The 26,885-nt window shown below is 41.2% G+C and overlaps 1 protein-coding gene across 1 annotated transcript in view; it reads left to right on the top strand.

Moving 5' to 3' along the window:
* tmeff2b (transmembrane protein with EGF-like and two follistatin-like domains 2b) overlaps positions 1-26,885 on the top strand; it is a 113,877-nt gene that overhangs the window by 31,453 nt on the left and 55,539 nt on the right. Inside the window, exon 3 of the mRNA XM_073851960.1 lies at positions 17,373-17,502. Within this exon, the coding sequence (XP_073708061.1) occupies positions 17,373-17,502 (130 nt within the window). The remainder of the gene's footprint in view (positions 1-17,372; positions 17,503-26,885) is intronic.

Genomic DNA, 26,885 nt, shown 5'->3' with positions numbered 1-26,885 from the left:
TACAGTAGTAACCCGAGACGTTCCCTTCCGGGAACTCGAGCCGCGTCAGGAACGCTATGGGGAACGAGACTACCTACGCCCCCATAATTTCCGAACCCTGCGCAGTGACTGTGCCAGCAGGTGGAAAGGTAAAGAGCACTTGTCTAGCATACGCGGACAAGAGGCCCTGTAGTCCTCGGCCCTTGGGCACACGAGGAATGGTAGTCTTCCTCTGTCTGGTCGCCAACCAGAGCGAGAGGTACTCCGCGGCCCTCAGGCACACGCAGAGTCTTAGTCCTTTGTCTGGGAGTTAGCCAGAACAAGAGGGACCGAATGACCACTGTCTAGCACTCGGCGGACAGATGGTGTATATAGTCCCCGGTCCGTAGACCCACGAGGACTGTGAGCTTGACCTCCAGGCTCCTCGGCCCTCGGGCGCACGAGGAGTGGGTGATCCTTTGTCTGGGGGTGCAGCCAGAACAAGAGGAATCCAAGGCTCGGCCTGCGCTACGCCAGGACGCGAGAGATGGGCCATTGTCGGCATTCCGCGGACAAGAGGGCACTGCAATCCCCGGCCCTCGGGCTCACGGGGAAGACAGTAGGGGCCTCAGCCTGGTAGCCAGCCAGTGCATGAGGCACTCCTCGGCCTTGTTCTAAGGCAGACGAGGAGTCTTAGTCCTTGGTCAGGGTAGTTTCCGGAACCAGAGGGACTGCATTACACTCGGTCTGATAGCATACTGCGTCAGAACACGAGGACAAGTGAGCCATTGTCTAGCATTCCGCGGACAAGAGGGCTGTAGAGTTCTCGGCCGGCAGGCACACGAGAATAGAGACCTCCGCCTGGTTCGCCAGTCAGTGCAGGAGGCACCCCTCGGCCCTCGGGCACACGAGGGGTCTTAGTCCTTTGTCTGGGGTTTCAGCCATGACAAGAGGGACTGAAAGCTCGGTCTGATAGTAGTGTCAGAACGCGAGAGTAGGAGCCTTTGTCTAGTTTCCCACGGACAACAGGCTAAGTATTTCTTAGTTTTGCAGATCTCATAAGTTTGGCGAAACTCACTTCTCTTCTTTCCGCAGAAAGATGCGCCTTGAGAAGTCTTCTCCTGGCTAGGGAGGTGGCTGACTCTCCAGGCCTAGCGCACTAGGCCGAGAGCACAGCAGAGCCTGGAGCGGCTCTGAGGTCAAGCTCATAAAACCTAACGAAAGTTAGGGGCGAGGACCAACCCGCAGCTTTGCAGATGTCTTCTATGGGGACACCTGCAGTCAGAGCTCTCGAGGCACTCATGCCCCGAGTAGAGTGAGCCTTGAGTCCCAACGGAGAGGGGAGATCAGAGGACTCGTAAGCAGTAGTTATGGCATCGATGATCCATCTACTAATAGTGGGCTTTGAAGCCGGGCTCCCCCTCTTAGGGGGGCCGTAACAGACGAACAGTTGCTCTGTTTTACGCCACGTGGCAGCTCTGTGGACGTAAGCGTCTAAGGCTCTGACTGGGCACATGCAATTCAACTTCCTGTGACCTGGCTCCACGTATGGAGGAGGATAGAACGCCTGTAGCGTTATAGGCTGCGGTGCTAGGGAGGGGACCTTCGGGACGTACCCGACCCTGGGATATAAAAAGGCTTTGGCCATCCCTGGGGCAAACTCTAAGTGGGACGGGGCCACTGACAAGGCCTGCAGGTCGCCTACTCTCTTGAGGGAGGTAAGTGCTAACAGAAGCGCTGTCTTTATTGTAAGTATGCGATCCGTAGACTCCTCTATCGGCTCAAAAGGGGGCTCACTAAGAGCCTCTAGCACCACAGCTAGGTCCCACGCGGGAACCCTGGGTGTCACTCGAGGCCTCAGCCTGAGCGCACCGCGGAGGAACCGTATGACCAAGGGCTCTCTGCCCACTGAGAGACCACCTAGAGGGGCGTGGTAGGCACTTATGGCCACCACGTAGACCTTCAAGGTGGAGTGAGCTAGCCCTGCGGAAAGGCGAGACTGTAGGAACTCCAGAACTGTACCGACCGGGCAGTTGACTGGGTCTAAGTGGGGCTCGTGGCACCATCTCGCGAACAAGTTCCACTTGAGGCCATACAGTTTCCTCGTAGAGGGAGCTCTGGATTGGAGAAGGGTCTCAACCACCTTAGTAGGGAAACCCGCTCCTATGAGTTGCGCCCCCTCAGGGGCCACACCCATAACCTCAACTTCCCTGGCTGGGGGTGGCAGACTGCGCCCCCAGCCTGAGACAGGAGGTCCCTCCTGACGGGAATCTCCCATGGAGAGCCGTCGAGGAGAGATACCAGGTCCGAGAACCATACTCGTGCCGGCCAGTACGGGGCTACTAGTAGCAGTCGCACTTGAAACCGACGGACCCGTTCCAGAACTCCCGGGAGCAGAGCGATCGGGGGAAAGGCGTACAGACGCAGCCTCGGCCACGTCTGTGCCATGGCATCCAGCCCCAGTGGAGCTGGAGGAACTAGAGAGTACCAGAGGGGACAGTGCGATGTCTCTCGAGTCGCAAACAGGTCCACCTGTGCCTGGCCAAATATTCTCCAGATCTGCTTCACCACCTCTGGGTGAAGCATCCATTCCCCGGGCCTCAGCCCCTGCCTTGACAGGACGTCTGCTCCTACATTCAGATGTCCAGGAATGTGGACTGCTCTCAGGGAGAGGAGTTTCCCTTGAGACCACAGGAGGATCCGATACGCCAGCTTGAATAAGGGGCGTGAGCGGATTCCTCCTTGATGGTTTATATAATAAACTACCGCTGTGCTGTCTGTACGAACAAGGACATGACGGTTTCTTAGGTCTGGTAGGAAACTCCTCAGGGCCTGGAACACTGCCAACAACTCGAGGCGATTTATGTGCCATGAGAGGTGGTGAGGGCTCCACAGGCCTTGGGCTGAGCGGCCACTCATGACCGCTCCCCATCCGGTGAGGGACGCATCTGTCGCTAGCGTGACGCGGTGACATGGCGTCCCCAGGACCGGTCCCTGAGAGAGAAACCAGGGTTTCTTCCACATGACCAGGGCACGTAGGCAGCGCCGCGTGACACTGATCTTGCGGAGTGGGTTTCCCCTCGGGGAGAACCCCCTGGTTTTGAGCCACCACTGTAGTGGTCTCATATGCAGCAGTCCAAAAGGTATCACGTTGGAAGCGGCTGCCATAAGACCTAACAGCACTTGGAACTGTTTGACAGTGAGTGACTGGCCTAGCTTGACCGCATTTACTGCAGTAAGTATGGACTCGATCCGAGCGGGTGACAATTGTGCCCGCATCGTGGATGAATCCCATACCACGCCTAGATAAGTAGTCCTCTGCAGTGGAGAGAGGACGCTCTTCTTGGCGTTGAGTCTCAACCCCAAACTCTGCATGTGAGCGAGAACAACACCTCGATGCTGAACCGCTAACTGCTCTGAGCTGGCTAGGATGAGCCAGTCGTCTATGTAATTGAGTATGCGGATGCCCTGGAGTCGCAGTGGAGCCAGCGCAGCATCCACACACTTCGTAAAAGTTCTGGGTGAGAGAGCTAGGCCGAACGGAAGAACCCTGTATTGGTACGCTTCGCCCCTGAAAGCGAACCTCAGAAACTTCCTGTGCTGAAGAAGGATGGAGATGTGGAAATAAGCGTCTTTTAGATCTATCGTGACAAACCAGTCCTCGGACCTGATTTGATACACGACCTGCCTGACAGTGAGCATTTTGAACTTCAGTTTTCTGACTGAGCGATTTAGCAGCCGGAGATCTAAGATGGGCCGAAGCCCCCCATCCTTCTTCGGAACAATGAAGTAACGGCTGTAGAACCCGGATTCCCTGTCTTGAGGAGGGACCACCTCGATGGCCTCCTTCCTCAGAAGAGTATCTACTTCTTGTTCCATTACCAGACCCTGCTCGGGGCTTACTAATGTTGGAAACACCCCGCTGAAAGGTGGCGGCTTGGTGCCGAACTGAATAGCATAACCTTTCTCTACAGTACGCAGGACCCACTTTGAAACATTTGGCAGTAGTTTCCACGCTGCCAGAAAGTTTACTAAGGGTACCAGCCTCTCGAGACTGGTGTCTGGATTTTCTCGAGGAACTAACTCGGAGCCCTGTAACAGCAAGCTGGCAGGAAACTCCTGAACTAGCTCCCCGCTTTCCTGAGGGCCTTGAGGGGGTTTGGAACCCGCACCTGGGGGTACGGTGCAAACCCGCTCGCAAGGGGCTGCCCTAAACGGCCCTGAGCCACAACCGTCAGGGCCGTTTAGCCGAGGACTTCCTTGACTGAAGGACGACCCTCAGGTCGGGCCTTCTGTCAGGAGCCCTCGGCTTAGAGCGTCGCCGCCCCCGCCCTCTAGGCTGAGCCGGAGGAGTACGGGTGGCGACGCTCTGCTTCTGTGCCTCACGGTACGAGGAGCTCGTACACGGCTGGGGCTGCTCCCGTCCAGCAGCCCCAGAGGAGTAAACACGGCGGGGGAGGAAGGTCCTGAACGCTGCGGCCTGTCTACGGGCCTCCTGGTGCCTGGCGACAACTGTATCGACCGAGGCACCAAAGAGGCCGGACGGCTGCAGGGGAGCGTCCAGGAGTGTGACCCTGTCCTTCTCTTTGACTTCGGACAGGGTCAGCCAGAGATGCCTCTCCGCTGCCACCAAGGCTGCCATAGACCGACCCACAGCACGGGCGGTCTCTTTGGTGGCGCGGAGAGCGAGATCTGCAGTACGCTGCATCTCCGACACATTCACTTCCTCACCCTCGCTTAACTCCTTCAGCAGGTCGGCTTGATAGGCTTGTAGCACTGCCATGGTGTGAAGGCAAGCGCCAGCCTGACCTGCTGCCGTGTACGCCTTGCCCATTAAGCCTGATGTAACCTTTAGTGGCTTAGTGGGCAAGGGCAGAGCCTTCAAGGATGATGCCGAGCCGGGGGACAGATAGCCCGCAAGCGTCTGCTCAACCCGTGGCATCATCCTATATCCGCACTCCTCCGCGCCCGCGATGTTTCCATAGTTCTCAGCGGGATTAAACAGGCGGAAAGAGTACGGCTTCTCCCACGATCTAGAAAGCTCTTTGTGTAGATCGGGGAAGAAGGGAAGGCTTCGCTTAGGAGGTGCTGACTGTGTCCGCAGGAAGCGCTCATCTAAAGCGCTTCGCTGCGGCTCATAAGGGTTTCTGAGACTTTCCTCCGCGGGCCAAGCGATGTTGAGCTTGGCCACAGCGTTAGTCAGCACCTCTAAGAGCTCCTCGTAGTGAGGCGAACGGGGCGGCGGTTGTGGCTCACTGACATCCGGGGCTGCAAGGTCGACCTCCTCGGAGGAAGACAACAAGAGCTCCGGGATCAACTCTGGAGGGGAAGAAACCGCAGTGCGGGCTTCCGCGTCCAAGAGAAGATCGCTCGACTGGCTGAGTGAGGGCGGAGATAGGGGTTCACCCGTCTCCATACCCTCCAGCAAATCGAGCTGCGAACCCCACGAGTGCAGCTGCCGCTCCGCCTCGGCGGAAGCGGGGCCACTCCCGCGGGGAACGCTGGTGAAAGCCCCCTCCTCGAAGAGGGCTTTCCGGGAGCGAAGCACGCGCACCGGCAATCGGTCACAGTGCGTACAGCCAGCCTTTTCGAGGGCTGACTGAGCGTGCTCCGCTCCCAAGCAGACCACGCATAGACTGTGTGTATCCCCACCAACAATAAAGCGTTGGCAGGGAGGAACACACTGTCTATGCGGGCGCTGAACCGCCACCGCTTTTCTAAGTTGCTTAGAAGTCATTTGCTCAAATAAAAGTGTACCAAACTGGGCACGAAAAACAGCAATGACTTCTGACAGACACAGACACAGAGCGCTCTCGCTGAATGACAAAAGCTGCCGCGGGCTTCAAACGCACGTGCTTTATACTTCCTGGTCGGTGACGTCACCGCGCCTGTGACGTCACCCCCGTCGTTCATTAGTTGCAAGACATGATTCAGAGTGCGGCCCGCCAATGGCGTTCCCCATAGCGTTCCTGACGCGGCTCGAGTTCCCGGAAGGGAACATCAAATTCGCCTTACTGCGCATGCGTAAAGCCTCAAAAAGTATACAGACGTAATAAGTTTTCACGCAATTCTTCTGGCGGGATAATTTACGGAAATATCTCATCCTCCACTGACGCGTCTATTTCGCGCTCATTCATATTTTATCTGAAAAGCAGTTGTCGTCATGTTTTTTCAGGACAGCAAAAGTAAATTTTCTGTCATCATTTTAGGACTGCAATTTGAAGAGTGTAAAAGGTAAATCTCTTTAGCAGCGGTGTGACAGTGAAAAGCACAGGCACAATTACTGCTGTAAACATAGATATCTATTGGTACAATATGCGTCACATGACTAAATATGCGTCATCGTTTTCAAAAGCCTCCGTTTTCACAGTCCACACTACAACGTGAAAACGGTGTTTTCAAATTTATCCACTTTGGCCGGAGTTTTTAGAAATAATCGTTTTCTGTGATAAAAATGGGGTTTTCGTGTAAATGAGAGGCCAAACCGCAGGGAAATATCTGCGTTTTCCCTTCGTGTAAACGGGGCCTGAGGTGTTTAAAAGCAATAAATAAATAAATAAGAAGGATCAGAGAAAATGGAAAAGATTAATTAAAAAGTGAAAATCAAATTTAAAAATGTATTAAATTAAAATGGGAAAGCATAAATATAATAATATACTGTATAAATATAAAAATTTACATGACCCTGGACCACAAAACCAGTGATAAGGGTCTAATTTTTTAATTGGGATTTATGGATGCTTGTGTCACAGTGAGTCAGACTGAGACGTGCGGATCCATTTGCAGTAGGGCTGTAGTCAAGACCACCTTTGTCGAGTCCAAGACAAGTCCAAGACCAGGACTAGTCGAGTCCAAGTCAAGACCGAGTCCAAAGAGGTTCGAGTCCAAGACAAGACCGAGTCCAAAAAAGTTCGAGTCCGAGTCAAGACCGAGTCCAGGACAGGAAAAAAAGTCGTATGCATGACATCATCAAGACAATCATTTTGGGTTATTATTTGTTGATCTAAAAGCAAAAACAGTGTCACAACACCCATGATTTTTAAGTATAGACATTCCCCTTGATATCATATAATCTATTAATCTAAAGAAAACAGAATGATGACATATGGTGATACCTCATAATAGCAGTGTTAGAACTGATATACAAACACCAACCCACTACTATTACCAATGCTCGGTACTAGTACTGAGCATTTAGGCAACTAAATTACAATATAGCTTCACTGCAGATGTACAGTAGTGTAGAAAAGAAGTGACCAGTAGGGGAGAGCGGGGTAAATCCACTTGGGGTTCAGAGTACAATTTTTATCCACATTATTTTCACATTTGTCTAGTACAAATATATCGCTTTGTTTCATATTTACAGTGTATACGTTTTTCGTTATTTACCTCAAAAGAAAGGAAGTGAAACGTGACAACATGCCCCATAGATGGGGTACATTGTAACATCTGAGGGGCACGTTGTAACACGACCATATGACAGCTTAAAATGTTATCTGATCGAATGAAAAAAATATACACAACAAACTAAAATACATGTGTTAACTTTTTCAAATGAAGTAATGACGTTTTTAAAAAAAATAAAAATGGTCTAATTTTGGAGTTTGACAATGAACATATCGCGACGATGCTTTGAACGGTCCTGATCGCAACACACAGCGGTACAGTAGTTCAAAACAACGTGGACAAATAAATGAAACACATATAGACATTCAGAAAAACATTCCCGTCCCTCCACACACAGCTCTCATAGAACACCACACACATAAACCAGCCAAAATGCTTTACATGCCTTGAAATAACATCTGAACATTAAACATTGATTGTCAGCCTTTATTCACCTGTTTCTTGTGGTTTCTTATCAAAATCCTTAGAAGTCAATAGTGTAAATTGCACCGCTTATGTCATGTTAGAGTGTGTGTGAATCAATGAAAATTAACGTTAGCAGGGCACGCAGATGCAGAGTGTGCCGTGCAAATATAATCTAGTGTGTGATTGGTTATTACTTTTTTGTTTTGTTTTTTTGTTTTTGTGATTGGTTATTGGTAGTGATGGGTCGTTCGGGCAGATGACGTGACGAAAAATAATATTTTAATTAAATTCGGGCGGGTGAAATGAAAAAATTAAAATTATAAACAGTTTAAAATGTGTGCTTACTGGGAACATAATAAAGACACCTGGACTCGGTCGAGACCAAAAGCCATATTTGGCAAGACCAGTGGCCGAGACCGAGACAAGTCCGAGTCTGAATACCAGCGAGTCCGAGACAAGTCCGAGACCATAAAAAAACGGTCTCGAGACCGGACTCGAGTCCAAGACCGGACTCGAGTACTACAGCCCTGATTTGCAGCATTTATTTAGAATCGTCAACAGGCCAGAATAATCACCAGAAAACAGGAACAACGTAGGAAATCCAGTAAACAGTTCGATACTCAGGCAATGGTCGCAATGGCAGGTAGCAGGAATCGTCAACGGGGTACACAGTCCAGAGTCATACACAGAGAATCCAACACAGAGATAAACGCTTAGAATTACGACCATAGGAACAATAAGACCTCGCAAGGAAGTGTGTGTGTCTGTGGCTTAAATGCATGTGGGTAAATGTGAAACAGGTGTGTGCAGCAATCAGTTCAGTGGGAAACAAGGAGCAGCTGTGTGCAGTGATTGGTGCAGTGGCTTATGGGGATTGCAGTCCAGAATGTGTGTGCAAGAGTTCATGATGAGAAGACAGACCAGATACATGACAGCTTGGGGGAAAAACACCATTACTCATTTCACATGCAACAAGAGCATTTGCATTAAAATCTTAAAAAGCAAAAAATAAATACATTTTAAAAATTCAAGGGTCAGAGAAAATGTGAAAAACTGGGAACAAGTGGAAATAAAATTATACATTTTGTATTTAATTATTGTGAAACTACAAAGGCTTTTGAAGGATGGGACACATTCAGATTTATTATAATATTCAGCAAAGCATTGTTACTCATTGAGATGCATAAAGAGCATTGACACTGAAGTCTTTAAAAGCAAAAATAAATAAATAAATAAAAATTAAAAACAGGAAGGGTCAGAGAAAATGTGGAAAAGAGTAATTAAAAAGTGAAAATCAAATTTAAAAATGTATTAAATCAAAATGGGAAAGCATAAAATATAATATACTGTATAAATATAAAAATATGCATGACCCTGGACCAAAAAAACAGTGATAAGGGTCTATTTTTAAAAAAATGAGATTTATATGGATTTATACTTTCCACGGATGTATGGTTTGATAGGACAATATTTTGCTGAGATACAACTATTTGAAAATCTCAAATCTGAGGGTGCAAAAAAATCAAAATATTGAGAAAATCGGCTTTTAAGATGTCCAAATTAAGTTCTTAGCAATGCATATTACTCATCAAAAATGAAGTTTTGATATATTTTTGGTAGGAAATTTACTAAATAATTTCATGGGACTTGACTTTTTACTTATTATCCTAATGATTTTTGGCATAAAAGAAAAATCAATAATTTTGACCTATACAATGTATTTTTGGCTACTGCTACAAATATACCTGTGCTACTTAAGACTGGTTTTGTGGTCCAGGGTCACATACGGTATAATTATAAATAAGTAATTTCAAGGGTCAGAGAGAATTATGAAATGGTCAAAAAATAATAATTAAATGAGCATTTTACTAAAGACAATTTATTAACAAAGATTTTTTTTAGTAGTACTGTCAAACAATTAAACAATGATTTATCGCATCCAAAATAAACTTTTTTGTTTACATATTAAATAAATACACAAACATGCAGTATATATTTTGAAAATATTTACATGTATATGTTTATATTCATCATATATAATATATAAACATAACATTTTTCTTAAATATATAGATGCATGTGTTTGTACACATACACACACATACATTATGTAAACAGAAACTTTTATTTTGGTTGTGATTAATCATGATTAATCATTTGACAACACTATTTTTTTTAGATCAGAAGAAAGAAAATGGGCATTTATTGTATGTGTGTGTGTAGAAGTATGATGCTCAGACACACTGACCCTTCTATCACCTGCTTGTATATATGGTCACTTGGGGCCTGGCAGCCACCGTACAAACAACACAAACACACATTTTCACACACGAATGGTTGGGGATTTTTGTGTTTGATGTTTTCTTCCCCTCTCCGCCCTCTAAAATTCAGGCGTACACACACACACACACACACACACACACAGAGCAACACGCTAACAGACTTCTGCCCAGCCCCTTTCCTTCTTTTCTCACTTTCTCTCATTTTCCAACTGTGTTCTGATTCATTCAAACATTCTCTTATGATGCTTTTTACAACACAACTCAGTATACAGTGAGTTAATGTGTATGATTTGGCTGGTGTGTGTTTGTGTGTGTCTGTGTGACATTTTCTAATACTCATCTCTAATGTATGAGACTTACAGTATATCAGAATTGGTTTTCATACTGTGCTGTTTTAATGGTACAGGACAAGTTTTGTGCTCTTTTATTTAGGGAATACAGTGACCCCTTTAGGTAATAAAAGAAATTGCACTTTATTTAACATTCTGAGTTCCCAACAATTGCCCTGAGATGAAACAGATGAGTGTAAATCCTCTATGCCAATTATGTTTAGACTTTTTTTCTTTTTTTGACGAAGCACTGTGATACAAAATGTGCTAATATCTCCAACAAATGTAACTTTCTTTAAAGGTATGGTTCACCATGAAAAAATGCTTTATGTTTTAATTTAATTCATGCTGTAAATTAAATATGTATCTATTTTATCACAATTGTACAATACTTTTGTATTTTGTACATGCAACTTTTTAAAGTTTTATTGTAAATGAAAATATGTTTTTACATTAAATTTCAATTACAGACGCTGCTTCCATTGTATCCACCATGTTTTCTCACCGGTGCCCTGAGTTTCTCACTGACATTACTGAGTTTCCTACACATAATTATGATATTGTGGTGTCATTTTTCTCATAAATATGATCTTTCCAACATCACTTGAACGCACTGTGTAACTTGGCACATTAGTCTAGGATTGATGTGCAGGTGTGCAAGTGTGAATATATCATCTGTGTAATGTTGCTCATTCAGTCGTATTTATAATATATTACTCTAGAGTCTTTTGTTTTTAAGGGTTACATAATGTCAAGCTGCTTTGGCACTGATGCCAAGCTTATCATTCATTGGTTATTAATAATCTTATCATCTGATTTGCGTCCATTAAATTTAATAAAATTTAAAGATTTTTAAAAAATTGAATGAGCTGAATTCCCTTTCATTTTTAAAGCATTTAGGACTGTATATGTTATTGTACATATATTATACTACGCCACTGGTCTCAAACTCAATTCCTGGAGGGCCACAGCTCTGCACATTTTCGCTCCAACTCTAATTAAACACACTTGATCCAGATAATCAAGGTCTTCAGGATTACTAGAAACTCCAAGCAGGCGTGAGATGGAGCTGGTTGGAGCTAAACTCTGCAGAGCTGCGGCCCTCCAGGAATTGAGTTTGAAACCTTTAACTACGCTAAAGGACATTACTACATAGTTATATAGGTTAAACTGTATATATAAACATTATATCACAGAATTTTATATATTACAATTCACTTTCTGTACACACACACACACACACAGAAACTGGCAATATTTTATTTGTGCTTTTTTATTTTTTTTATTTCAGATGATTTTGTCTTCAAATAAACATTTTAGATCAAATTACTTTCAATAAACCTCTTATATTTCATATTTGTTAAAAAATTTACTAAAATGTTTGTAGTGTTATTAGCTACTTTTTCTTTTTTCAATTTGTACGTTTTTTTATTTTTTTTAATATTTTTTAATATTTAATATTTAATAAAAAATAGTTCTTAGTTCATGTTATTTCAGAGTACATTAAATAATGATTTTAACAAATGCTATAGAAATATTGTTCATTGTTATCATGTACAGTCAAACCAAAAATTATTCAGACACCAAATATCATTTTTGATATATTTTCTACTAGTGGGTGCAGGACACTATAGTTCATTTATGTAGGTGAGGAAAGCAAAATAAAGTAAACTGTGACATATTATACCCACAAATTCTTCATACAGTGAACTACCAGTAAAACTGATAAAAATTTGGGACCAAAAATTTCTGACCTGACCATATTTTGCTTAACTGTTTTTTCTTTAATTGCTAATGTGAACTTTTTACACCACAGACTGAACAAAATTAAGAACTGCTTGGTCATTGGTCAACATTGATAGTATTGATAGTTGTGTGTAAATATTGTCATACTAACAGCTGTTTGAATTTTTGGTTGATTGTATTCTATTACAGCGGTTCCTAATTCCAGTCCTCGCGCCCCACCGCTCTGCACATTTTGCATGTCTCTCTTAGTTAACACACCTGATTCAGATAACCAGCTCATTAGAAGTGAGGTCCGTGCAGGAACTGCGATCCGATTGACATGGTCCCTGCAAAGTGTTCATTGCTCCCTGCTCCCTAAGCGGGGGAAATCTGTTTACTATACTTCGAAACATTCATTCACATATTTGCGCTACGTCACCGCATGTCGCGTCTTCACACACAGATGAAACTTACTAGAGAAGTGTGACATAAGTGCATCTGTAAATAAATGCATTTTAAATTTACATTTCGCATGCTTTAATGACCTTCAAATGGAACACATACGCTCGCTTCGAACTAATGAATAATGGCGGAATATCCTGTGATGTCCACTTCGAAGGGCAGTAACGTTGGAATAGAACAAACGTCGGAAGCGATGCGTGAAACACACAAAATGTGCAGAGCGGTGGGTCGCGAGGACTGGAATTGGGAACCGCTGTTCTATTACATACCTAGTTCTGCCATGAAACTCTAGATGACGCAGGCTGACAGGTTGTTAACGTAAGTGATGATATCACAGAGTTACATGACTTGGCACAAGCTGATTGGTTCATGTTGTATACTCAACCAATGAGCTTTCAGCTATTTAAATGGCTGGTAGCATTCACTTGGGCATTTCGCAGCGCAACCCTCCACCTTCCCCAGCTCCACCTGTATAGATCTGCTACAGGTTATTTTATGCTATTTGTGCAGCAGCAGTATGTCTTAAATGCTCATAGCATCCTATCGCTATATGCTTTGACAGTAGCAAGTTCTGTACTTGCTTGCAGCAGCAATAATCTATAACTACAGCAATAACCAACAGCAGCAGCAGATCTATTATATGATATTATATGTTACTGCTCCTTTTTTGCCCAGTTCTGTTGTTCCTGTAGTAATGACTGTAGTTTTGGGTCTGAAGCTGCTTGTACAGTGTATGAAACATATAACATTGAGACTAGGCTGGTAAAAGATGTCTGGTTGTGGCTGAGCTCTGGGTGCGAGGACACAGTGAGGGATGCAATTCTACAGAGCAGGAAAAACGATATGAGAGATAGATGAGAGCAGTTACAGTAAATGGAAGAACAGGAAGAAAGAATTTCTCTTAATGACATGTTTTAATATCCTCGTCAAAAAGCGGCTGCTGGCTGAAGATGTATGAGGAAACAGCAGCTATATCATCTTTCCTTCCTCCCTATTCATCCTTCACAGGCTATAGTATCCATTTCCTTATTTCAGCCTTTCAATTCTTTAAAGCTTTCTGCTCAGTGTTTCATTCATTTCTCCATTCCGTCAATCGTTCATCACATGTTGGAGCTCTTTCACTCCCTCTTTTTTCACTAATATAGATAATAAAGCTTTGAGTCTCAGCTGGAAAGCAAAGCTGTGTTTTCTTTTAGAAAATCCATATATTTGTCTGGCTGACTTGCCTGTTTGTAAAAGAACTGGCAACAAAATCAGTATGATTTGAAGTAAGTGTGTGTGTGTTAAGTGCAGTGATTAAACCAGTTGCTACAAACCCACACACATAGACACACCTGTTGAAATCATGTAGTATTTGCCTCCAACTGCAGATCATATGTCTTTCATCTTTCTAATTTATTTGGTTAATTTGTACTGTTTTACTTCCTTTGTCTCACACATTTGTATCAAATTACACAACTTAGGTATATGGGGTTTTTCCATTAGAAGCATGTTATTACAACAGCAATAATTCAAGCAGTTTCATAAATGAAAATAAAAGTTATATTGTGGGGCTACAAAAGTCAGAGGCACACCTATAAACACAAACCAGTCTGAATGTGAACTGATTTGACTAGATTTACAAATAGATTTCCCCATTGTGAAATGACCACTTTTGGCAATTTGGGAATAATAATGAACTTAAATAATATGAAATCTTTAAATGAGCCGTTTTCAGCGAGCACTAAGAATTTGACTACAAGAATGAAGTTCCTAAATGAAAGTGAATATTAATAATAGTCAGATGAAATTAGTAGCTGTATATAAAAGATACACAAAACACGCTTTTTAATGTATTATAGTAGTTTCTGTATAATTTTTAAAACAATACAAAAAAAATAAATAAATAAAATGCAAAGCTTGATAGAACTTTGTCAACTCAGGCTGCAAAATTATATGACATTGCTTCTTGCATATTTCAGAACACTCTTAAAGGGATAGTTCACCCAAAAAAATTAAAATTCTGTCATTACTCACCTTCATGTCATTCCAAACCTGTAAGAGCTTTGTTGATTTTTCATTCGTTCACAAATTAAGATATTTTTGATAAAAATCAGAGAGCTTTCTGACCCTGCATAGACAGCAATGCAACTGGTAATTTTATGAAGCTACAAGAATATTTTTGTACACAAAGAAAACAAAAATAACACATTTTATTTGTGGGTGAACTATCCCTTTAAACTGAATTTTGCAACAAGCACCACAAAAATTATATTCAGTTTAAACTAAAGCAAATAGACGTGGATCTACAGTAGCAACCTTTTATTACATTGGTTGTTGAACACATCAAGGCAGTTCCATGCTCAGTTGCATGTAAAAATGACACACCACCTGTAAACGTAACCAATAGTGTTAACAAAAGCAAATGTGATATAAAAACACATTTGCTGAAGCAACAATGGCATTTTAGTTTGCTTCTACAAGTCTTTGAGCTCTTTTATTGCTAATTGTGTTTTACGAGACTCATGCTTGCAATTGAAATTGCTGTACCAGGTGGGCTACAGAGCAAGTTTACTACATTAGAAAAACCATATGGAGAAAGTTATGTGATGAAAACCTCAAAATGTATTAGTTTACAAATAACGCACTTTGGTAAAAGTGTTTTAAACTTATAACATAGTATCATGCATGCAATTGTCTTTATGAATTAATAATCTGCCTCATAATCATAATTTGCGTGAAAAGGAATAAAAGTTAAAAAATATGAAATTATCTTTGAGTGAGCCATTTTAGTGAGGATGTCATTTGTGACCCTGGACCACAAAACCAGTCTTAAGTCGCTGGGGTATATTTGTAGTAATAGCCAAAAATACATTGTATGGGTCAAAATTATTGACTTTTCTTTTATGCCAAAAATCATTAGGAAATTAAGTAAAGATCATGTTCCATGAAGATTTTTTGTAAAATTCCTACTGTAAACATATCAAAATGTAATTTTTGATTAGTAATATGCATTGTTAAGTACTTAATTTGGACAACTTTAAAGGTGATTTTCTCAGTATTTTGATTTATTTGCACCCTCAGATTCCAGATTTTCAAATATATGTATCTCTGCCAAATATTGTCCTATCCTAACAAACCATAAATCAATAAAAAGCTTATTTATTGAGCTTTCTCAGTTTTGTAAAATTTAACCTTATGACTGGTTTTGTGGTCCAGGGTCACATTTACTAAGAATTAGACTACAAGAATAAGATTCCTAAATGAAAGAGAATATTAATAATAATAGTGTAGCTGAAGTTGGTAGTTGTAAATAGAAGCTACACAAAATATGTTTTCTATGTGTTATAGTAGTTTCTGTGTTATTTTTGAAACAATGCAAAAAAAATGGAAGTGCAAAGCTTGATAGAACTTTGTCAACTCAGGCTCATTGGAAAAATTATTTTTGCAAAATTATATTACATTGTTTGTTGCATATTTGCGACACTCTAAAAATCAATTGCGCAATGAGTGCAGTAAAAATTGTGTTCAGTTTTATCCAAAACAAATAAACATGAATGTAGCAACCTTTTACTATGTTGGTTGTTGAACATATCAAGTTTCGATTGAGGTTAATGTTCTGTTGCATTGAAAAGATAACTTACCACCTACTGTAAACTTAACCAATAGTTTTAACAAAAGCAAACGTTAGAAATAATACATTTGCTTAAGAAACCATACCATTTTAGTTTGCTTCTACAAGTCTTTGAGCTCTTTTATCGCTAATTGTGTTTCATGAGACTCATACTCGCAAGAGCAATTGCTGTACCAGGTGGGCTACAGAGCAAGTTTACTACATCAGAAAAATCATACATATGGAGAATGTTATGTGACAAAAACTAGTGTAAGCTGGAAATTGAATTGACTTAAACTGTACTTAGAATAAAATAAATGCATTTTAAATCTATTACTTTTTTACTAGGGCATGTATATATAGCAAAAAAAAAAATTTCATATAAATATTAAAAAATATAGCATGATGATAGTTCAAGAAAAATGCTGTTTTATATGTAATTAACTGGTGTATACATGAAATTCAACATGAATTTACCTTAATGAATTAACAAGGAAAAGATTTCCTTTGTCTCAACATTTCAGCCACATATGCAGCATCACTGCAAAGTATGTATCAGTGGACATTTCAGACAGACTCACTGTGTTCTGATTCATTAAATCACCTTCTCCGATATTTATGGCTGGCTGCCTGTGATTTATAAATCACACTAGAGATTTCAAACTTTCAAAGAGTCACCCTCCCTCTCCTGTGTCTCTGTTTTGTCCTTCTCACTTTTGCTCTTTTTTAGCCTCAGGCCGTTAGTCAGCAGTTCTGTGTTTGGTGTGCGTGTTGTGTTTCCACTGATTTTACAGTGTGTTTGCTGTGTGTCAGTTGTGTGTGCGTGTGTGTATTCAGATAGATGGATGACCTCTTGTTTAATGGCTGATGTAAATAACCTCTATCTGCTTCTGTGGTGTTGATATACGAGTGAAACGGGTTCACCTTCTGTGTTCTTGCCTCTGGGTGACCTGCTTCCTCCAGACACCACACCACAGCTGGCCATAATGACACCAGCGGTCTTCTGCGTGTGTGTGTGCTGTAAGGTCACGGTCGGGTGTAAGAGCAGCCATTCTTTCACTCTTCACTACCTGCGTGTAGGTACACCCAAACAGGTGTCTTGTGTTTCAGAATGCAGATGTAATTAAAGTTTGTTCTCATCTGATCCGACCATTAAACATTTACTACAGAAACATGCATCTGTGACACCTGTGCCTCTTTCTCTCTTTACAGTGCAGCAGTGACTATGCTCCAGTGTGCGGATCTAACGGCGAGAGCTATGAGAACCACTGTCTCCTACGCAAAGACGCCTGTAAATTGCAGACTGAGGTGCTGGTGGTGTCAGAGGGCGCCTGTCCTGTCGGTACGTCCCTGTGTCGTAGAGGTGACTGTCTTTCCTGTGTGTGTGTGCCGCTGAACGTCTCCACAGTGCTTGTTGTACTGAAATCATTAAAATCTTTATCACAACAAAGAACAACACTTTAGCAGCCCTGATTAATCTAAGTTAATGTTCATATTGATCTCAAATCTCTGCTTAAAACTGGGCCTATATTGCACAAACCAGAACACAAAAGTTTGTCTTGCAATTCAGTATAGAAAACAATACAATGTTTAAACATCCTTACTTTCTTTTTACCACGTTTTTTTTTCTTGTTTAAAAGCATTAATCTAACTGAAATTAATTAATATCTGCAGTACATTTTGACCAAGAAAGAAAAAATATATAAATTGTAAGAAAAAATAAACGTAATTTATAATATACACTTTGAAAACATGTATTTATGGTAGTGTTGCTTTTCAAATAAATTGGTCTTGTTTTAAAGATGTTTAAACAAAACAAAGATTATGAATTTGTTTATTTTCTAATGATTTGGTAATACTACAATCAGTGTTGGGGGTAACATGTTACAAGTAATGTGAGTTCCATAATCAGATTACTTTTTTCAAGTAACTAGTGAAGTAACGCATTACTTTTAAAAATTAAAAACAAGCAAGCCCAGCCCAGGTGACAAAAAGTAATGCATATGCAATGCATTACTTTCCATAAAATCAAACTAAGTACTGTATTTAATTACTTTTTATGGAGTAACGCAATATTGTAATCCATTACATTTAAAAGTAACTTTCCCCAACACTGCCTACAATAAGATATAATTTGTTAACATTAGTAAATTGTTGAAGTACTAACAAAGTTAATTCTAAAATACATCTGTTGTTATAATGATGTTTAGATAGTTTGCCTGGACAACAAACAAAAAATATTAAGATTTTGGTTATTTATCTAAAGATTTGGTAACACTACAATAAGGTACGATTTGTTAACATTAGTCATAAACATAAATAATTGAAAAACAAAATTGTAACAACATTTATTAATCTAGGATAAAGGTTATTCGTAAAAAATGTATTTTTTTGTACTACATTAGCTAATTTGAAATGTTAAAAAAAAATAATCTATGTAAATGTAGAAGAGATTCCACATCATAAAAATGAATTATTTGCAATAAAAAAAAAAAAAAAAACGTACAGTCAAGGCTAGTTAGATTACTTAAAAATTGTAATCTGTTACTGATTCCATATTACATGACAAAAATTGTAGTCAGTATCGTAATCCGTTACATTACACATTTTAGGTAATATAATCAGATTACTTTTAGAATACTTTTGACTTAACTCATTTATCACATTGATTTAAATAGAATTATCTTGTACCATAATGATGTAAAAAAAAATGCAAAGAGTAAGAAAATATGTTCCATTCATTGTAATTAACAATGTGAAGTGCACTAAACATTATATTACATCAAGGTTTTCCAAACTAGGGTTCGTGAGTCTCGTGACATATATTTGCATGTGTTTTACCGTTTAGGTACACATCTTAAGATTGTTCACTTTACTTAAGCTGAACGAATACACAGAACAGCGCAAATTCTCTTTCGTGCTGATGTGTGGGCTTTTATAGAGGAGCAAAAGCGCACAAAAGGGAAGCAATAATCGTTTTATCTCGATTATTGTATTTTCATAATCATTTAAAGCTGAAATCAAAACTGAATTTCGATTAATTGCACAGCCCTAGTTACTACCCAGCTCTGCTTACAGTGTACTTTCAGTGTACGTACCCAAGAAAGTAATATAAGGTAACTACATGGAGGTAGGTTCAGGGGTAGTACCTAGTTATTACCTAGTTATTGTAATTACTATAATAAGTACATAATATGTACATGAGGAACAGGGCTGTAAAATAAAGTGCTACCAAAAAAAACCAACAACAACATAATAACAAAAACAATAATAAATAAACATAAAATACAATAAATAAACAATATTCCCTTAAACTAAACAAAACAAAAGAAAGACAAAATGGATTAGAATCAGAATGTTCGCACATAGGCGTTAGAGTTTTGCCAATAATAGGCAACAAACTCATAGATAAATTTAACTGCAAACTCCCATTAGCAGAGAACAGTGATATGTCCACGTGCTCTTGATGCTCAGAGGTGCAACATTCCACAGTGAAACATCCAGCAGGGTTCAATCTAAATGTGCTGACTTGTGGCCACGGCGCGGAGGAAATAACAGTGATTATGAGCTAAAGTAACGATCATTCACTAACTCCTAATGACTCTGAGAGTGACGAATGCACCTGGTGTCGGGTGAAATACAGAACGACACAGTTGGCTCTGAATGTTAATGGTGATAATGACACTTCTGAAACTGGGATATATAATAATCTTAAAACAAAACTGTGAGATGTAGTGTGATGTCTATTATGTTTCATTTAAGTATCAACTTATATAATACAGTAGTGTATAGAGCAATAAAATGAATGTCAGTTGTTTAGATGAATTGGTCTTCAAAGATAAATGTTTGAGATCATAAGCTCCTTGTGTTTTGATTGTGGCATTTTGTCAAATCTGAGCACAGTTTCTGAAATGATCATTTCTGTGATATACAGTACAGCAGAAACACGTTTGTGGTGAGAAACAGTTTTAAGGATTTAAATGAAAGCTCAGTTTATTATTGGAAAACATAAAACTTGTAGATTTCATTCCAAAGACATTTTATGTAGCTTACAGTTTTGCTCTGGGAGACAGTTTAGATGCTGGTTTGATTGACGTTGTGACAGTGTGACACTTGCGATGGAAGCCAATTCCAGCCTATCTCACCTGCTGGTACAATATTAGGGAGAAAGAGAAACAGAGCACAGCACTGACAGCAGTCACCGGTGAAGATACTGATACTCTAATGTTCGCTGAAATTGAATCCGTAAATAACATTTAATACCAGAAACGATTCTTGTTTGTTTTCCCTCCTTCCTCCGTTGTTTTTCTCTCTCATTTCACTCTCTTTCTTTTGCCTTTTCTTCATTATCAGATCAATTATCTGAGGTGTAGAGACACAGCTTTAGGAAGAGTATTCAGAAAAGCTCAGGGGAATCACAGTCAGGCTTGTGTACTGCTATAATGGCAAATGACTTTGTTCCACCTCTTTCTGTTTTTCTCACACACATGCACAAAGGCACACTTCGACTCATTAGAGGTGACTTCCTGTGAGGACACACACACACACTCACACACACACAAAGTATTTTGGTCCAGTTTCTATGTCCTCTTTTTGTCCTCTGTCTCTAGATTAGCCCACTTTTTGTCAAATTTACTAAATGAGGAAGAAGTCTAATTTAATTCAGAACAAATATAAATATATATTAATAAATATCTTAATATGCGTAACAAGGCTTACATTCAAGTGTAATTGTAGGTTATAGAAAATATATATTTCAATATAAATATAAATTATATAAATTAATTATGTTATATATATTATGTATTATATATTATAAATATAAGACTAATTTTAGTTTGATGTCAGTCATTTATAAAATAAAATGTTCCTTTATTCAGCAAGAATGCTTTAAATTTATCAAAAAGATATGTATAATGTTACAATTTTTTTAAAAATTAAACAGGGTCCTTTTAAACTTTATATTCATCAAAAAATCCTGAAAAAAAATTTAGGAAAACATTAACCAACATGTTTTTCCACATTGATAATAATAATAAATGTTTTTAAGCACAAAATCAGTATATGAGCATGGTTGCTAGACATTTCAGCTTTGTCATCACATAAATTTAAAAAACAATCATTTTAATATACTGTATGTGACCCTGGACCACAAAAGAGTCAATTTTGAATAAATAAGCTTTTTTTGATGTATGGTTTGTTATGATAGGATAATATTTAAAATATCTGGAATTTGAGGGTGCTCAAAATATTCTCAAAATATTGAGAAAATTGCTTTTAAAGTTGTCCAGTTCTTAACAATGCATATTACTAATCAAAAATTTAATTTTGAAATATTTACAAAATTTACAAAATATCTTTATGGAACATGATCTTTACTTAATTTCCTAATGATTTTTGGCATAAAAGTAAAATGAATAATTTTGACCCATACAATGTATTTTTGACTATTGCTACAAATATACCCGTGCTACTTAAGACTGGTTTTGTGGTCCAGGGTCACATATATTAAAATAGAAAAGCATTACTGTTTTTGCTATATTTTGATTGAATTAATGCAGGTTTGTTGAGCATGAGATTCATTTAAAAATTATTTTTTTAATCTTTTCAACCTCAGACTTTTGAACATTAGTGTATATTTCCCTTGAATTCTATAAAAAAAAAAAAAAAAACATCTGTCTGATCGTTTTTTCTTTCAATACATTGGGTAATAGGGTTAAATAGGTCAACAGTACAATTTGCGTATAAACTGAAAATATAAAATAAGATCATTTAATTTCCTGCCAGGCTGTAGAGTCCAAATAATGTTGTTTTGTGTCTCAAAGTTTTAAAGAACATTAAAGTTTTTGTAATGGGGAAAAATAATGCAAAATGTGGCACACAGTTAAATGCTACAATTAAAAATAGCTATTTTCTACAATAAGTAGATATAGATTTTGGGTAGGTTTGCAACAGGCCCGAATTTCCTTTTTAAATACATTAAATGTGACCCTGGACTACAAAATCAGTCATAAGTAGTCCAGATATATTTGTAGCAATAGCTAATGCATACATTGCATGGGTCAAAATGATGTTTCTTTTATGCCAAAAATCATTAGGATATTAAGTAAAGATCTTGTTCCATTAAGATATTTTTTACATTTCCTACCATAAATATATCAAAACTTAATTTTGATTAGTAATATGCCTTGCTAATATCTTCATTTGGACAACTTTAAAGGCTTTTTTTGCACCTTCAGATTGCAGATTTTCAAATAGTTTTTTTTTATGAGTAACAGTGTAGGTAAATTATGTTAGATAATTGTTTTTCAAACAAATCTAACAAAAAACAGTACAATGTGAAATACAGAGTCCCCTCAATGGTAGAAAAATCTGTGTGTTTGTATGTGATGCACAGATGTGAGGTTGTTCAGAGGCAAAGGCAGTAATCAGTGTCAAGTAAAGTGGGCTACATTTCCTCACAGACCACAAATCATTGTGTGTGCTATATGGGGGTACACAAATGTGAGTGTGTGTTTGGAGACAGAATAAACACAGGTCACACTGTTCTCAAATTGATTACCCATTGCTTGTAAAGAAGAGAAAGATAGGGGGATGTAGTTATAAATCAGCCCCTCTGTGTAAATGTGTGTGTGTGCCGGGGAAGGGGCAACGCTGGAGGAAGATGGAATCGGAAAAGTCATCATTAGGATAATCCATCAGAACATCTAGACGCTCCCCACAGAGCCGTTTGAGAGAGAGACGGGCGGAGAGAGAGACAGTCTGATGTAATACCAGAAGGACAGACCCAGACAAATAATTTGGCTAATTATGGAAGATCATGACTGCAGCGGGGATTGGTCTGATCAGCAAAGGGAACAGGGAATGATCTGGAGAATGAAAACGCAGATTGAAGATGAAGAAATGAGATGCTGAATACATGCAGCGTCTGTCTCTCTCTTTCTATTTCAGACTGCCGAAGTGTCACAGGTTCAGAGTAATGTGAACCTGTAATTGAGTCCCTCATTAAAACCACGGCCTCATGAATATGAACGACCTCAGCCTCATCTGCATAGCTCAGACTATTTGTGTTACCTGTGACCCAGCAGGGGACACAGAAGTTTAGGAAAGAGAACAAGAGAAAGTGAGAAACTGAAAGGTTGAGGAAGAGGACACTGCAAAATATTATTGGCTTAATCTGTTCTTTCACTTTGTCTTGTTTTTAAATGAATTTACACGCTTTAATCATGTATATTAGTTGCTTATGAATCATTGAAGATGCACAAACATCATTTGTTTGTGTAACTTCATGCAATGAAGTTATTTTTAAGTGACCCAATTAAGCAAAACAATCTCAGAATGATTTTATACGCTTCTCTGCAGTATTCATTTATTCAGGTTCATATATTTTGTGTCACATCACTGAATTACAACATTGCACTAATTCTAAATCCCAACATAATTGAACATTAAACACTATTATGTCTTTCCATTTTATCATCATTCTTAAATGAATAGTACTCAGTTTGAACATTTTACTCTCTCCTCATAAGTTCCATCTAAAGCATGCTGGGAACTACAATTTCAGTACAAAAATGCTGTTGGAACATGCTTGATTGGCTCATATTCACTATACATTATTTATTCTATTAGATTGGGCATTTAAGACATTTGCTTTATTTAAAAGCAAATAAATTAGGTTAAAAATATAGTTCACCCAAAAATGAAAATTACCCCATGATTTACTCACCCTCAAGCCATCTTAGATGTGTATCTCTTTCTTTTTTCAGATTAATACAATCAGAGTTATATTTAACAAAGGCCTGAAAAAAAAAAAAAAGTATTTCACACAGCCCAGCCTTCTGTAGCGAATTGATGCAAAATATTCATATTTAAAACTTTATAAACCGTAATCTCTAGCTTCCGCTAGCATATTCTCAGTGGAGCTTACACTACGCCTGTGTCCTATGTCATCCACTGGGATGCCACTCTCTCGTGAATGTGTGGAGTACGTTTTATGATGGATGGACGCACTTTTTTGTGCTTCAAAAACTCGACTCCCAATCACTGCCATTTTAAAGCTTGGAAGAGCCATGACATTTTTTATTAATAGTAATGTAAATTCAAATGTGTTTACTGTTTACATCGAAAAAAACACACCCCAACATATAATAATGGCAAAATTTTGGCCCAATATGCAATTTATTCATGACGATAAAAATTCCCAATGCCTTTCGCGTCAGAATATTGATGCCAAAGGTTTCTTATTAAAAGCAACGGAGGACTCTGCACGTCGAAAAATGTAAATAAGTGACACCAAGGGGTCCTTGACCAAGCATCAATATGTGATGAGTTGGGAGAAAGAATGTGTTGATTTTGCTACAAAGCAAAATAATTTAACTGAGTATGATTTTCCATTTTTTCAATGCAGTAAAAGTACAGTAAGTACACTCTTAAAAATAAATGTGCTTCATGATGCCATAGAAGAACTGTCACGTTGGAGTAAGGGAGGTCTGGGTCCAGATGCGGGAAAGTAGTTTTTAATGAGACAAATAACAAAATAAACAAACAAAAGGCCAACACGGCACAACACGACACGATAAACAAGAGCAAGACTGGAGCAAGAGTTCAAGGATCACAAATACAAACCAACAGGAAACAGAGACAAGAAACAATGCAGACTCATAAGAGTGGTGGGAGAATGAAGATTATAAAGCCTGTGGTAATAGTGAACAGCTGTGGGAGAAACATGTGACATAATCAAGACAGGTGTACACAATCAGGGGAGTGAAAGTGCGGGAGGAAGTGAAACAGTGACATCGTGTGGAGAAGGGAAAAGCTGCAGCCCAGAGTCATGACATTACCCTCCCTCTAGGGAACGGCTTCCAGACGTTTCTAAAAAAAAAAATTTGGAGGGAGGAGGAACGGTGGAAGGTGCATCAGGGGGAGGGATGGCGGGCCAGGCCCGTGCAGCGCCGCCGCGTCCGGAACAGAGAGAGTGGTCACGGCCGCGTCAGGAACAGAGATAGCGGTCGCCGCCGCCTCGGGCACAGAGTGGGCGGTCACTGCCACATCAGGAACAGAGATAGCGGTCGCCGCCGCCTCGGGCACAGAGTGGGCGGTCACTGCCACGTCAGGAACAGAGATAGCGGTCGCCGCCGCATCCGGAACAGAGAGAGCGGTCACGGTCGCGTCGGGAACAGAGAGAGCGGCCACGGCCGCGTCAGGAACGGAGATAGCGGTCGCCGCCGCATCCGGAACAGAGAGAGCGGTCACGGCCGCGTCAGGAACAGAGATAGCGGTCGCCGCCGCCTCGGGCACAGAGTGGGCGGTCACTGCCACGTCAGGAACGGAGATAGCGGTCGCTGCTGCATCCGGAACAGAGATAGCGGTCGCCGCCGCCTCGGGCACAGAGTGGGCGGTCACTGCCACGTCAGGAACGGAGATAGCGGTCGCCGCCGCGTCCGGAACAGAGAGAGCGGTCACGGCCGCGTCAGGAACAGAGAGAGCGATCACGGCCGCGTCAGGAACGGAGATAGCGGTCACGGCCGCGTCGGGAACAGAGAGAGCGGTCACGGCCGCGTCGGGAACAGAGAGAGCGGTCACGGCCGCGTCGGGAACAGAGAGAGCGGTCACGGCCGCGTCGGGAACAGAGAGAGCGGCCACCGCCGCGTCCGGAACAGAGAGTGCGGTCACCGCCGCGTCCGGAACAGAGAGCGCGGTCACCGCCGCATCCGTGGTCACCGCCGCGTCAGGAACAGAGAGCGCGGTCACCGCCGCGTCCGGAACAGAGAGAGCGGTCACCGCCGCGTCCGGAACAGAGAGAGCGGTCACCGCCGCGTCCGGAACAGAGAGCGCGGTCACCGCCGCGTCCGGAACAGAGAGAGCGGTCACCGCCGCGTCCGGAACAGAAAGCGCGGTCACCGCCGCGTCAGGAACAGAGGGCGTGGTCACCGCCGCGTCAGGAACAGAGGGCGTGGTCACCTGCGCGTCAGGAACGGAGACAACGGACACGGCCGTCTCCCCGCAGAAGAGCCTCTCCGCCCCCACCGCAAAGCAGGGACGCATCCGTGCAGTCTCGGCCCTACGAGCGTCCATCTCAGCCAGGCAGGCGTAGATGAACTCGAAGCGAGTAGCCGACGCCGCCTCAAAGGACATTCCCGCCGTGTCGGGAACAGAGCGGGTGGTCGCCGCCCCCAAACGCGCGTCCGCCGCCGCCGCCAAACGGGGAAGCTTCGCCTCCCCGAAAAAAATCCTCCCCGCTGGACCCATCTTTGGAGTCTGCATTCTGTCACGTTGGAGTAAGGGAGGTCTGGGTCCAGATGCGGGAAAGTAGTTTTTAATGAGACAAATAACAAAATAAACAAACAAAAGGCCAACACGGCACAACACGACACGATAAACAAGAGCAAGACTGGAGCAAGAGTTCAAGGATCACAAATACAAACCAACAGGAAACAGAGACAAGAAACAATGCAGACTCATAAGAGTGGTGGGAGAATGAAGATTATAAAGCCTGTGGTAATAGTGAACAGCTGTGGGAGAAACATGTGACATAATCAAGACAGGTGTACACAATCAGGGGAGTGAAAGTGCGGGAGGAAGTGAAACAGTGACATCGTGTGGAGAAGGGAAAAGCTGCAGCCCAGAGTCATGACAAGAACCTTTTTTGTCTAAATGGTTCTATAAAGAACCTTGAACATCTGAAGAACCTTTCTGGTTTACAAAAGGTTCTTTGTGGCGAAA

This window comes from Garra rufa, chromosome 12, assembly GCF_049309525.1.
Source record: "Garra rufa chromosome 12, GarRuf1.0, whole genome shotgun sequence".
NCBI classification, from domain to species: domain Eukaryota; kingdom Metazoa; phylum Chordata; class Actinopteri; order Cypriniformes; family Cyprinidae; genus Garra; species Garra rufa.
This window is presented reverse-complemented; position numbering and strand designations above follow the sequence as displayed.